Source organism: Penicillium verhagenii (genome assembly GCF_028828195.1).
Source record: "Penicillium verhagenii strain IBT 33310 chromosome Unknown utg000009l_segment0_segment0, whole genome shotgun sequence".
NCBI lineage: Eukaryota > Fungi > Ascomycota > Eurotiomycetes > Eurotiales > Aspergillaceae > Penicillium > Penicillium verhagenii.
The window spans coordinates 776,816-790,911 of NW_026643173.1; the positions used below are offsets into that span (position 1 = coordinate 776,816).

Below are 14,096 nucleotides of genomic sequence, written 5' to 3' on the forward strand. Positions count from 1 at the left end.
TGATTTTATTCAGAAGATCGATCTCTATATGTATCAGGCGCATTACGTGGATCCATCGAGGTAGTACAATCAGCCTAATTGGTAAATTCTTGCATATTGCAGCTGCAGGTGGTCTAGATAAGGTATAATCATTGTCCTAAAGGGGACGAAAGATCCTCCCAGGACATATCAAGTGTTCAAATATGTATGTATATCTCAAAAGAGGAGGACATCGAGTCGACGGTTCCTTCCAAGGAAAGAACATTCGAGATAGAACTGCAGCTCCTATGCACTTGATGAATTTAAGGCAAGTGAGGCGATCATGTTACTCGACAATTAGGCGAGTTACAAGCTCATGCTATCGGCTTGTGCAGCAAGGATAAAATGAAAAGCGCGAGAAAGTACTGTGGCCAGTGTCTTCAATGTTGGCGGGGCCTAATCCTTTTGTTGAATCATGATGCCAAAATTGAGAGAACAGACATCAACCATTCCAAGTGGCCGAGCGGAAACTCAGCTATCACATCTTCCTTGGTCTAGTGGTCATGATTTCCGCTTGTCATTAACACCGATAAGCGCGGGAGACCGGGGTTCGATTCCCCGAGGGAGAGATTTCTTTTTTGCTTTTTGCTTTTTGCCAGTACTTCTATGGTAATCGAATCATCATAATGCAGGAAGTTCTCACTTTGAGTTAGTTAATTCAGCTTTGTGAAAGACTCCAACGTCAAGGCTGGAGTAAATCTTTATTTTGTGCAGATCAAGTGGCATGAGTCATGAGGCTGATCCTGTCAGTGACTCAGTACCGCGATTCAGGCCTAGCGTACGTTCAGTGTTTGGCCGGGCGGGGGCTGTTTAGAGCCGCCATGTCCATGGAGAGCCTCACCCTTTTAACCCACCTCAAGACTTCAACATCGCTTCCAATATCATCCAAAGCAGATCTACAATTATGAAGATATTAATGCTTCACGGTGAGAGAGTTTACGCGAGAATTTCAATGCATTTGACCGAATATACCTCTGACCCGCATCGCAGGATCCCGCCAATCGGGCGAACTCTTTAAAGCCAAAATCCAGGCCATAGAGAAGTTGACCAAGCTTGCTCTCAAACGCGACATTGAATTTGTGTACCCAACAGCTCCATTTCCCCTGGAGGTCTTAGGTGAAGGATCCGAACTACGCGACCGACACGGCGCCTGGGCCTGGTTTCAGTTCGAATCTCTCGAAAGCATCCATGGTGGCCTAGAGAAGACTCTGGATCTCATCGCGTCGATTCTCAAAACATCCGGGCCGTTCGATGGGGTTATTGGATTCAGTCAAGGGGCCGCATTAGCAGCCATGGTCGCCGCCCTCTTGGAGAAACCTGGCAGGGAAGCGGAATTCAGTCGCTTGCAAGCGGCTGAAGACGCGATCCCATATCCAGTTAGTTTTTCCGAGTGTGAACATCCGCCGCTTAAGTTCATGGTGGCTATTTCGGGGTATGTGGCTTCACATCCGGTCTACCGGGCTTTCTATGACCCGCCTATTGTGACGCCAAGTCTGCATTATATTGGGAGCTTGGATACTTTGGTTGACGAGGACGCGTCTATGCGGCTTGTGGATTGCTGTCAAGACTTGGCCAGTGATGTGAAGCCGACTGTTATTCGGCATCCTGGTGGCCATGTTGTTCCAAGTGGAAAACGGCAGCTCGTTGGGATTGTGCATTTTATAAAATCGCAAATGGAAAGTTGATGATTTGGTCACATGAAAACTTATATTCTATTATAGACAGTCCGAAAGCCTAGCTAATCAGATGTTTTTTATTGCTGAAGCCGAACAAAACTTGTATATTCATCAATCATTACGAGCAATAATCTGCATTGGTGGAAGGGTTTCCCCACCAAGTCGGGAAGGGGTGCGATGCTCCACTCGCACCAAAGACAGCAAACGAGAGAACGAAGATGACAATCTGAGATCCTCCGTCCATCGCGGCTCCGATAAGATAGTTGTACTTGTTGTAGATATGCGGCAGTCTGCGTCGAAGGTAGAATTGAGAAAACACACCGACTGCAATAGAAGACCAAACCCATGAGGTGTTACCGTAGTAGTTCACTCCGGTATAGACAGCAATCATGGGGGTATTGATCGGCCAATCGCGAATACGGGGGAAGACTTTGATCAGGCCCCAGTGGATCACTGGAAGCACAAGTCCGATGACGAGGCCCATAGGCACGATCCAGTAATTGCCGTTCAAGCTGTACATACTCTTTGCCATGGCCCAAGTAATAGCCTGCGAGTTCATGCTTTGAAGGGTCGAGCCACTCCAAATACTGTTACCCTCGGCGCTGAGGAGAACTTCTCTTTGACTATCGACAATTGTGGTCATCACGGCGTAGTTCAGACCTGCACCGAGGAGAGTTCCGTAAATCTGAGTGCCGAACATCACGCGGTGGGGGACCTTTGTGTACTGGCCTACTTTGAGCCAGTTTGCTAGATTGACGGCGAGCAAGATGACCTGGTGAGACCAACTTGCGAAGTACAAGTTGGCAAGTGGTCGGCCAGGGTGGACGGCACCAGCAACCATCTTGGATAACTGGCCAGTTCCAACACCGGTTCCATACAGACCGTAGAGGATGCAAGAGAAAGGAGCCATGAACGCACCCACAAGGAGGGAAATGATGTATCCCCAGACTGGAAGAGTTGTTTGGCCCTTAGCTGTGACAATAATTCCGGCGACAAAGGCTAGGGCGAAGAGCGCGATATACCACCATTGTGGCACTTCCTTATACTTCAACATTCCCTGGTAGTGAGGATCAGGCTGGCTTCTGGTCCGCGCTTGCTTCCACGCAAGGACCATGTCCTTGCTGTAGAAAATCAGGACGTGTGAGATCAGTGCTCCGATGGCAAGGTTCTGTACGAAGTATCCCCAGACGGTGCTGGAAGTCAAGAACGGCAATCCTGTCTCCGCCAATTTGGCGTCATCAATAATTCCCTGGCTATTCAGGATCGAAGTTGTCGAGAATGTAGTTCCGTTGCTTGAGAATAGTGATGTTGACATGAAAGGGAAGTCTTTGGCGTTCCAGATATTGCTGTAGTAGAGACCGAGCATGGCAGGGTACCAAATCAAATAGCCAATCCACGAGTTGATTTGTTGTTTGAAAGGAAGCGACAAGTAAGTGCTCTGGATGTATTGCCAATCCAAACCAAAGTTGAAAAGTCCCAATCCCTCGTTCGAAGAGGCACCTCCGAAGATGGTTGCAAAGATCGTCCGGGTTTTTGTTGGAGCTTTCATTGATGCAAGACAGAAGACGGAAACACCTCCGGCCCATGGCACAATATAGGAAGGGAAGAATTCCCAAACTGCAGACAAACCGAGTGCCCAACCAAACTTCTTGAGTCGTTCTTTATTGAGTTTACGATCGAAATGAAGGTTTTGGAAGAGAACGACTTGCGGCAAGGTGGACCAATATACCATCTCAGCAGGATAGACAATCAGCGACCTCAATGCACCGGCCAAGACAAAACCGCAGAGGGAGATCGAAAAGGTGGCGAGAACAGCAGTCGAAGCGGAGATACTCGTATCGTAGAAAAGTCGCTCGATGGCGTACACCTCCACACCAGCCAGACCGTTGTTACCAGAAGAAGCGATGAGAGACGCGATAACATGCTCTTTAAGTTGGAACGGTTGTCCAGAGTTGAGAAACTTGAGTGTGGTCCGTAGCCAAGGTGTCTTGAACCTGTCGGCACTTGGTGTTAAACGCGCCCATGCTTCTCCGAATACAAAGACAAGCACTATCAGAAAGATTAGAGCGATGAAGGAAACTAATGTTGCATGGGGGTAAAAACATACACTGCAAAAAAGTAGCCGAGACTTGAACTTGGACTGGTTTGAAAACGTAAAGCATGGTGATCACGCTGGACAATGCCGTAAACATGGTGCCCAAGGCAATGGAACGGAAGGTCAACGATGGATCGCCATCATCTCTGGTTGAAATGAGGAACTTGGAAACGTCAAGTCCTGGTTCGATTAGTGGAATGTCTTTCACGGGATGGTTCTAGTGTGAATTACCATTTCGAATAACTGGATGCCCGTTGACATACTCTTCATCACCATCGGCAAGTGCATCCTGAGCATCCTTTTCTTTGGTCAGGCTATCAGCGATGTTCTCATCAGATTCCACCACTTTCTCTGTGACGTTTCCTTTCTTATCATCAACTACAACTTCGACAACCCCCTGGTTGTTGGAGCCGTCAATTTCACCCATCTTCGTCTAGAGGGCACTCGAACGCGAACAGCCCAGAACCGAAAAAAAAAGAAGATTGGTGAAGAGAGAAAAAGAAATCCCAGACTACGCAAAGAAGGGGAAAGTACTCAATAAATAGAATTCTACGGTTCGACAAAGGCTCGGACACTATGTGGCGCCAATCGCATCAGAACCCGACATGCACACCTATAGTTTCTACAATTAAGGTAATGATGCGATCTGTAACACAAATGGTGTATTACCTTCGCTTCCAAAGTTTTCAAACTAGACTAAAAGTAGACTACAAAGGATTGGTTTACAGTAAAGCATTCCCGCAAAGGAGGGGCAGAGTAGGAAATACAAGGGCGAGTTACATTGGTTATCTAAAATCATTGACAAATGAGAATTGCGCAATTAAAGCCTGTCATGCCGACGCCAAAGCCACAACTGGAACTTGGCAGCTCTAAAACCCCTTCTACATGAGCCGGGTGGGGCTCCTCACCGGTAAATTCGACCATTCGCCTTTTAAAGGGGATTTAGTGCTGCAGTGCAGGGTAGTAACCCACCTGCAGACTTGCCACTTCAAGGTTGTTGTCAGACAAAGTATTGTGGGAAGCACCCGTACGTGAATATTGGCGACAACCCTTTTTACCCCAGAATTTCTCAGCTGTGGGTTTATTAAAACTGGGGGCATCCTAACAGACATGTTGAATGGGCGTGCTGTTTTGGTGGGGTGCTGGTTCAGAATTTTGCGTATTCGCACCGAACTTGACGGCCTTTTAGGGCCTAAAGAAGTTAGCCTTGGGGAAAAAATTTTCGCGGGCGACACATGCCACTATGGCGCCTTTTACCACCCACGAGCTAGGCAGTATTAGCGTTGCTCTGAGAGTCTGGATTGCCGTGTCCGTCGGCAAAACCACGGGATTCCGGGGTCCAGAGACCGACACGCGTCAAGGCCCTAATCGGTACGGAGTCTTAAGTAGTAGTGAATATGCGCCTGGTGTTTACTTTGCATAAAACTCTTGTCCAAACTTGCTTTCAGTGGAGCCGTGATTTATCCACGTCTTTCATTTTTCCATTCATAACTGAGAGAACAAAGAGGAAAAGTCTCGAAGATTCATCGAAATCCACAAATTAGGCTATTTCCTAGACTACTCGTAGCAAAAGCTATGGTTTTGCTACCGCTAAATGTCTTTTGGTGGAGCGAATTGATCCGGATTCCGGGGCTCGGCTGGATCCGGTGGTGATTTGCCGAGGAAGATCGCGCCTTCACATCCAATTTACCGCGAACCTTGTCGCGTCGGATATCCCCAAATACACGAAGCGGATGCATCTTCCTGGGTAGCTGAATACGATGTATATCTTCTGTTCGACAATTGGGGCATCTCTGTTGTGATGTGAGTCACAGATCACAGATGGGATGTGGTTTCAAAGCGTGTTTTCCCAGCTGGCTTGTTTTCTTTCTCCCTCTCTCGCTCTCAATTTATTATCAGTTCCCGGAGTCATTCTTATTTTCAAATCTTCCACCCCGTATTCATATGCGTAACACCGCCTGTTGCGTTTACATAGCAAAACATATCGCCTAAATGGGGGACTACGATCGAGGTAATCCGGTCTCTTCCTCGAGGCTCTGGCCCCATGGACTCCGTTGCGGATTACTTCGGAGTTCTGTTATGCTGCCCAAACCTTCAACTAAGCAGTCCCTACCTTATTTAGTACGGATTATCCGATGTTATGTTATATGGATCCAGATTACACCTTTATCTCCCCACCACCTTTTGTTTATTGACTTTTGTGGATTAATTTCCAAGGCTTGGATCTAGCACCAATTAAATTAAGCCTTGGGGGAAAAAAATTGATGCCAGAGTGTCGCAAAGTATTTTGGATAGAATCGTGTATACTACTAGTTAGCTCCTAACATTTGAATATATCATGGGGTTGAGCGGCCTTGGTGGGTTGCCCCTTTGGGACCGCTAGTGCTCTCCCCTTCGCTCGCAGATTTAGCTTCTCTTCTCTTCCTTCCTTCTCTTCTTTTTTCCGCTTTGCCACTCCCTCAATCAAAGATTCAATGCTGCTTCCTTTAGGTTTCATTTTTTTGTTCCTTGGTTGTGTCGACTCAGCAGCGTTGACCAGAATTCTTTCCAAAATTTTGATTAACAACATAGCCCGGACTCTTAACTAATCGCTGGGGCCAGGGCCTAATGGAGCTGCCTTACATGAATGCGGCCCGTAATTTTTACCAGATTTTTTTTTTTTTTGGAATCTAGGAGATCCGGATATCTGGGCCGACAATGAGATAACGAAGATCTCTTCCAATTTGCAAATGTCGCCTTGTTTGATGATGACATTGACCAGTTAATGAACGAACAAATTGAACAAGCTTTATCAGGCTGACACCGTCAGCCACCACACATATCACAGTGGGTCTTCGCCTATGATAAGTCGCAAAGCAGATTTTAGTGCGACCTAAAAGGGTTAGACAGAGATGCAATGGATTCATCGGCGGTGTATTTACACGATTCCATTGGCCTAGTGGATTTGTGTGTGGAGCCACCTGGATCCACATGGTCTAAATCTGTTGATCTTTCGAACTTGATCTTTATGAAGAGGCTGGGAAGATGAATCAATCCTGACGTCTGCGAAAATTCTGTTATTTATCTGGCTTACTCCCCGAGAGTTTTAAGCATTCTGCCAAGAAAGTCAACTTCTACGATCGACGCGGGTTTAAGCCAACATGCATTCAATTTTGCCATTATCAGCCGCATTTTGGGCAGCATTTCTGTCTCTGGCTACCGCTCAATCATACACGAGCTGTGACCCAATGGATAAAACCACCTGCTCTGATGACCAGGGAACCACAAGTTCAGAGCTAACCTACGACTTCACGCAAAGCTCAGATCTCGCAAAATGGACAACGACTGCGGGAACGGTAACGGCGAGTGATAATGGCGCAACGTTTACTATCAGCGAAAAGGGGGATGCCCCCACTATCGAGACCGACTTCTATATATTTTTCGGAGAGGTCACAATTGTCATGCAAGGAGCTCCGGGGACTGGCATTGTCAGCTCTGCCATTTTAGAGTCGGATGATCTCGACGAGATTGACTGGGTGAGTGCCCAATCCAAAAGCCTAATTAATCGACCAATACTAATATTCTTGATCCGAGCAGGAAATTCTGGGAACCTATACTGCTAAGCTTCAAACGGATTATTATGGAAAGGGAGACAGTGGTTCCTATGACCGCTGGACTTGGGTGGAGGCTACTACCCCCCAGTCAACTTTCCATACTTACAAATGGGTTTGGACCGAGACCGAGCTGACCTGGTCGATTGATGGAACTGTCGTTCGGACCTTGACATATGACGAGGCTGTACATGACGATGCCTCACGATACCCGCAAACCCCCATGAGCGTCCGCATTGGAATCTGGGCAGGCGGTGATTCCGATAATGACGAAGGTACTATTGAGTGGGCTGGTGGCGAGACTGATTACTCCGACGGCCCATTCACCATGTACGTCAAGTCAGTCTCAATCGTCAACTACAATCCGGCGACATCGTATCGATACACGGACGAGACAGGTTCAATGGATAGTATCGAGATTATCGGAGGTACCTCGGACACAGATACTACTGCCACTTCCACTGGATACTTTTTGAGCGCCTCTACCGGGACTTCAACGGCTCCAGCTTCGGTGGCTGCTGAGTCTGGTCTGTGGCGTTCTCACCCCTCGAGCTCTTCGCCAAGGGCTACCATCGGTCCAACGTTTTCTGTTGGAGGCCTCGGTGCTTTGTCTATTCTCATCATCACTTTCATGGTGATGATCTGTCTTTGAACTTGTTTATTTATTTATGAAGGTTTGAATTTAGCGTGCATATTGTTAGAAAGGGAATGCCTGGATATAAGAAGATTGTATATTGACCTCAAGATTGAGGAATCATGCACATTCGCATGTTACGATGTATTTTATGAGTTGGATTGAATTGACGCATTGATTTTAGAGCACTATCACAAATTAGATTTCGGATATTTGACTAATATTGGGGACTATTTGTTACTCGTGCGTGGTTTTTTAAGATATGATCTCGGGACTGATATACGGGTAAATGCAAAGACTCAGGGTTCCGTCACAATTACATTTTGACGACTTGGTTCGGAATCGGCGTCTCCAACAATATACCAGCTGAAAGGCGATATTAGTGTATTAATGTTAAACTAAAACAACAGACTACCTAATCATAGAACATAGGGTGAAAAATAATTCAAAACATCAGCAATAACTTTCCCAGAAATTGAATCCCGCAACTATACCAAGATTTCTGAGTCCAAACCATGGTTTAAACTCTACTAGTATTCATACACATCTCATCTATGTCTCTTGCCCAAAAGCTGGAAACGGGGGAGCAGATGTCCCATCGCAGGAATACTGTACTATGTACGGTGAACCTGTTGTGCTCGAACCGAGAATGACGGTACCATCAGGGGCAGTAATGGTAATGTTCTCCAACGAATTGGTCTGCGCATTGGCATAAACAATACGGAATGGATAGTACTGGCCCGAAAGAAGTGGCGCGGTGAAAGTGGCTGCTGGTCCACAGTAGTAGTCGGTCGCATCAGCATTAGACTCGTCCCATCCTGAAAAGGCTTTCGGTCCTCCCCAGAAGAAAATGATATCATCTACTGAGGGAGAGTTGAAAACATAGTTTCCAGAAACCTCGGCATAGATATAACCACGGTGATTAAGAGCAATGTAGGTCGTTTCAAAAGTTTCAGTGGAACCATAGATCGAGATATCCGTACTGCCGGTGCTGTCCAGGAAGAGATAGGTAGTCGTGCTGGTGTAAGAAGGCGTCATATCCTTGATCTCTTCCGGGGTCCAGGTATAAGCTGAGCCGCTGCACACAGCAGTGTTCAGGGGAATCCCATTGTCTTGGTAATATGCCCATTGAACGCCCTCGTTTCCGCAGGTGGTGGGAATTGGGCAGAGCGTAGTCGTAGTGGTGGCTGTCTTTGTAGAGGTGTGGGTTGTAATGTCTGACGCTGGAATGTTGAGACACTTGCAAGCTTGGCTGATTGCAGAAGCTGGGTATGGCAGCAGGGCCGGTGGTGTAGATACCTGGGGAGCATCGGTGATCTTTGGAATTTCCAAGGTTAGTCAGGCTCATACTTTCAAAAAGAAATTATGTGTTGACTAGTATGTGTAATAGGTAGGAGCGCACCTGGGAAGCTGCAAGATCCATCCATATGGCATCGGCCATGACCTGGTGCGTTGGATACGTATAATCACAGCTGGAGTGCGTCTTGGTACTGCAAGTCCCAATATTGTCAGTAAATATTCACCTCAGGTCAGGCTCCAAGTAAGTGCTTTTTCAGATTGGTGATACTTGTTCGGGAGCACTCACGTTGTACTGGTCGTAGTTGTTACAGGTGCAAGTACGGACTCGCAAAATGCAGTTGCTGAAGGGCTGTCATGTAGCAACTCTACCTCAATGCCAACCACAAGGCATTCGATTGGAGTAACACTGTTATCTAAGATTTCTGCGTTAAGAGCATCTGCGTAGACGATAGCGGGGAAGACCAGACTTAGGAGACTCCATTGAAACCGCATGGTGGGCAATTGACTACCAGGGAAGTAGTTTTCCACGAGAAATTTAGAAATAAAGTGAGTTGAACTGCGAAGCTGAACGAAAAAGGCTACTATTTTATAGATCGAAGTCAAACATCACGTTTAAGTTGACCATCCTTGCTTCGGCAGAATAAGCCTTTCTCAATGAAAGAAAATTGAAATCCTACCTGAGCACTCCGGCATCTTGTCAGATATTTTGGCTACCCAATATTTAACAAGTTTTTGTGTCAAAAAAAGTTCGTGGCGGCACCCTGGGCCATTCTTTTACCAGAACGACTTGATTTTCTAGGGAATGTGCGACGAATCGAAGTAAATGGTACATGCTTTATCCACCACTGACCTTCTGATCGTGGACCATATTGGCCAAGCGCAATCAATAATGGCTAGACATTAAGAAGACAAGACGCAATAATAAGCATTTTGCTTCCAAAACTGATGGCTCAATATTCAAAGTCAGCTACCTACCCACTTCTCGTAATCAGTTTCACTATTGACTCAAGTGGGGCGGATATCACAAATTCCAAGCTACTTGTCTACGAATACCATAGTGGCTTGAAATAATATTCAGCATTCAAAAGCAGATTTTTGCTGAGAAGGAATCTTTTCGTTCCCATTCGTTGGCTAAAAATGCATAAAATTTCGCGCATTCCAATACAGCCCGGCTGGAATTTTGTAGTCTGGTATGCATTCTCCACAAACAGTAAAGCTTAGACTCGCAATTTGACAGGAAAAGCTTGGTAATTTTCATCTACCCCAGATTATTTGAGATTACTCGATATGTAACCTCGGAACCAATAGACGACCCAAATCGAACTTTGATGCCGATGCCTCATATCACGCCCTTGACGTTATTTTGGGGAAATAACAAGCAGACCAATCACGATTTCCGCAGCAGGTATGGAGCCGTCCTGAACCCATAAACCCTTTGCTTATTCTGGGAGCATTAAAAGCTCGCATTTAACCTTAATCGCCCGGGCGTGGATTTTATCCCCTTAGTCTGGGGACTTTCGAGCTTTAATCGCAGTTGGCGCTCAGCTTGTCTGGAGGAATTACAAGGCACACTGGCTTGCACATACTTATTCCCATCCAACACATAACCATGGCATGACCCTTCTGCCTCGGGCGCATAATTAGCGGTCATTTAAATATAGTATTGGGACTTGCGTAAACTACTTACTTATGGGGGCCAAAATTCACCGTATCATATTGCGACGAATTGTCACTCCTTATTCCCATGCAACTTAATCTTGTTTTTTTTTTATCACTGCAACGGTCAGTATACTGCACCCCAGGATATGTTAAAATTATTATTGATTAATCTAGCATGACCATGACCCCAGAATCAAATCAAAAGAAAGAATGCATCCGATTTGGGATAGCGTCGAAATAAAGTGGGGGACACTGGGGAGGATGCCTAAGTCACAAGCGGCAAGCGATCAGATCATCAGCAAAAAGAGCGCCTGAGTTGAAAGTACAACAACATTAGACCTGAGGAGACCCAAATTCTGGATTTCCCTTACTAAAGCAGACCATCATCTAGTTGGTGCAAATTGGTCTTAGATTGAGTGCTATCTTCAAACACACTTTTTTGCCAATTTTTCTAGTGATGTTACTCCGCACGCTAATTGTATTACTTGGCAGACGGTACTAGCGCGTTTCGAGCTCGTGGACAGACTACATTATCAATTAGCCATCTCCAGGCTGGCTTTAACCGAAATAAAAATTATAGCGTACTAAATAAATACACAACGGCCCCAGCCCTGTTGAGCGCAGGGGCTGAAGTTACACAAATCCAACGTTGATCCTGGAAACATTGAGAATTTAACGGCTTCTTGATATCTCCGAATCTTGATCCTACTCAAGTGCTGACCATGGAGCTTTATGATTTTTTTAGCCTGCAGGTTACATTACAGGGAATACTGAAACTTCTTTCTCTCCTTACAATCGCGTACTGGATACTATGGATTATTTATACGCGATTTTTCCACCCACTAGCACGGTTTCCAGGTCCTTTTTGGGCGTCGGTTTCACGCGCGTGGATTGTATGTTCCGTCGCCAGCGGTGACCCTCATGGAACGCAGCGACTGCTGCATGCGCAATATGGTATGTGTCATGTTCATCTTCGGAGGGGAGTGATGTTTAACTTCATATTAATCTACGAAACATAGGCCCGATCGTAAGAATTGCTCCAAATGAGCTTGCTATCAGTGATCCGGAGGCTATCAAAGTTATCTACGGAGTGAACTCGGGCTTTGTGAAGGTGAGGAAATCGAGTTATGAATCCTCGATCAGTTTTTAATTTTGAATAGAGTGATTTCTACCTGTCCTTTAGAGCACCATATAGTAAGTGGCTTTATACATTAATCGCGAGCAAAATCTGATCTTCCAAAAGCTAGATACCCAGATCATTTTACAGTCATGGATCACAAAATCCATGCTATGCGACGCCGCATTGTGAACAGCACGTATACGATGCCGGTCATTTTGCAATCTGAAAAGTATATCGATACTTGCACAAACATGTTGCTGCGGCAATTTGGGCAGTTTGCCGACGAGAGGAAATCGCTGGATCTCTTTGAATGGATGCGAATGTGAGTCTTTCCCGATATTAAACTAGGATTTTGTGTTGACACACACTTAGGTACGCGTATGACGTGATTGGCGAGCTTTACTTCAGCAAGATGTTCGGCTTAATGGAAGCCCAAGGCGACAACCTTGGTGTCATGAAAGCTACGGATACATTGATCCCTGCCATGAGCCTTTCCGGCGTCATGCCCACATATGTTCGGTCTTTATTCAAGCTCAGTGGAGCTTTTCTTGCCGAGACCCGCCAAGCAGTTGGAGCTCTAGATGGCTTGGCAAAATCAGCAGACCTGGCTGTCAATAAGCACATCCAGAAGTCTGCAGAAGCGACAAGCACCTTATCTCCGCGCACCGATTTTGTGTCGAAGCTGTTCAAACTTCACCAGGAGCAGGGCGAGAAACTTGATTTTCAGATTGAAGATGTGAAGCTAGAGGCATTTGGAGCATAGTAAGTCTTTCCCCCGGGAATATGCTATGTATTCGAATGGATTTTCTGAATCATCAATCTAGCTTTGCTGGAAGCGACACCACGTCTATTCACCTATCCACGACACTCTACCATATTATAAAAAGTCCGGCGATTTACGGCACCCTTATCAATGAAATTGAACAGGCCACGAAGCGCGGAGAGCTTAGCTCACCGCACATCTCATATCACGAAGCATGCAGACTGCCATACCTGAGTGCCTGTATCAAAGAAGGTGCACGGTTTCATCCAAGTGTGGCGCTTACAATGCCCCGAGATGTGCCTGCGGGCGGATGCACTATTGCAGGGCAGTGGGTTCCTGGAGGAGCCCGAGTGGGTATAAATCCGGCTGTTGTGCAATTAGACGCCGGGGTGTTTGGATATGATGCACACGAATTCAATCCAGATCGCTGGCTAGCACCGGATGCTGACAGAATGAACAAATATATTCTTCAGGTAAGTTTGTGTTTGACAAACATTCTGGAATGTTCAATGTTGAGTGCTGATTATAATGAACCATGGTAGTATGGCGCTGGATCGAGAAGCTGTATGGGCAAAAATGTAAGTTTCGACATCTGTGTGGTTTGAAAGTTTCAAAGCTAACTCTACTGATAGATTGCCTTGTGCGAAATGTATAAATTGATCCCTGATCTTCTTCGTTCATACCGTCTCGAGCTCGAGAATCCCGATTATGCTTTGGAAACTAGCGGACTTTGGCTTCACAGGCCTGGCTCTATGCAGATACGTGTTTATCGCCCAAATGATGACTAGGAGCAAGCAGAAAGATTCGTCGCGTTGGAAGCAATCTAATGCCACATCAAGATTCAAAAAAGAAACATTTTTTCTAGTCCAGTTCTAGAGGGTAGGGTGCTCAAGTGCTCAGATGTTGCTAGGCTATGCGCAAAATATAAATATTTGCTCAGTTTGTTTGAGTTTGCCCCGTTTGTATATGGATGAGGCTGCGCGCGAAGTTTCAGTATTTTTGCTCGCTTTGCTCGGTTTGCTCTGTATGTACTATGTGGATTGCAGATTGTGAGGTGAATATCCTACCAGGTTGGAAGTATACTACTATAGTACTGACATCAGAGGTGCAATGAATAGAGTAGAACTGAGAGGCTTCCTTTCTACACATACATAAGACATCCACAAATTCATTTTCTTGCGCTGGGCGGATTGTAAATGAACCAGTAAAACTTGAGTAGATACCAGTGAGGTTGAGCTATTG

The 14,096-nt window shown here is 45.9% G+C and overlaps 6 protein-coding genes across 6 annotated transcripts; 4 read left to right on the plus strand and 2 right to left on the minus strand.

Annotated features, from left to right (window-relative positions):
• Positions 1–922: 922 nt before the first annotated feature.
• Positions 923–1,703, plus strand: N7466_009347 (alpha/beta hydrolase; the record flags this gene model as incomplete). Its single annotated transcript, XM_057168736.1, has 2 exons — positions 923–944; positions 1,009–1,703. 2 exons carry the CDS (start codon positions 923–925, stop codon positions 1,701–1,703), a joined length of 717 nt encoding a protein of 238 aa, XP_057017442.1.
• A 109-nt stretch (positions 1,704–1,812) lies between these two features.
• N7466_009348 (OPT family oligopeptide transporter) lies at positions 1,813–4,216 on the minus strand (the record flags this gene model as incomplete). The annotated part of the gene is made up of 3 exons (XM_057168737.1): positions 1,813–3,743; positions 3,802–3,969; positions 4,021–4,216. The coding sequence occupies 3 exons, from the start codon at positions 4,214–4,216 to the stop codon at positions 1,813–1,815; spliced, it is 2,295 nt and encodes a 764-aa protein (XP_057017443.1).
• An 816-nt stretch (positions 4,217–5,032) lies between these two features.
• On the plus strand, positions 5,033–5,212 carry N7466_009349 (uncharacterized protein; the record flags this gene model as incomplete). Its single annotated transcript, XM_057168738.1, has 1 exon — positions 5,033–5,212. One exon carries the CDS (start codon positions 5,033–5,035, stop codon positions 5,210–5,212), a length of 180 nt encoding a protein of 59 aa, XP_057017444.1.
• A 1,717-nt stretch (positions 5,213–6,929) lies between these two features.
• On the plus strand, positions 6,930–8,031 carry N7466_009350 (glycoside hydrolase family 16 protein; the record flags this gene model as incomplete). The annotated part of the gene is made up of 2 exons (XM_057168739.1): positions 6,930–7,304; positions 7,366–8,031. The coding sequence occupies 2 exons, from the start codon at positions 6,930–6,932 to the stop codon at positions 8,029–8,031; spliced, it is 1,041 nt and encodes a 346-aa protein (XP_057017445.1).
• Positions 8,032–8,565: 534 nt separating this feature from the next.
• Positions 8,566–9,804, minus strand: N7466_009351 (uncharacterized protein; the record flags this gene model as incomplete). Its single annotated transcript, XM_057168740.1, has 3 exons — positions 8,566–9,330; positions 9,416–9,503; positions 9,599–9,804. 3 exons carry the CDS (start codon positions 9,802–9,804, stop codon positions 8,566–8,568), a joined length of 1,059 nt encoding a protein of 352 aa, XP_057017446.1.
• A 1,889-nt stretch (positions 9,805–11,693) lies between these two features.
• Positions 11,694–13,642, plus strand: N7466_009352 (cytochrome P450; the record flags this gene model as incomplete). The annotated part of the gene is made up of 8 exons (XM_057168741.1): positions 11,694–11,925; positions 11,991–12,082; positions 12,132–12,165; positions 12,239–12,413; positions 12,464–12,853; positions 12,916–13,327; positions 13,397–13,432; positions 13,487–13,642. The coding sequence occupies 8 exons, from the start codon at positions 11,694–11,696 to the stop codon at positions 13,640–13,642; spliced, it is 1,527 nt and encodes a 508-aa protein (XP_057017447.1).
• Between the last annotated feature and the right edge of the window lie 454 nt (positions 13,643–14,096).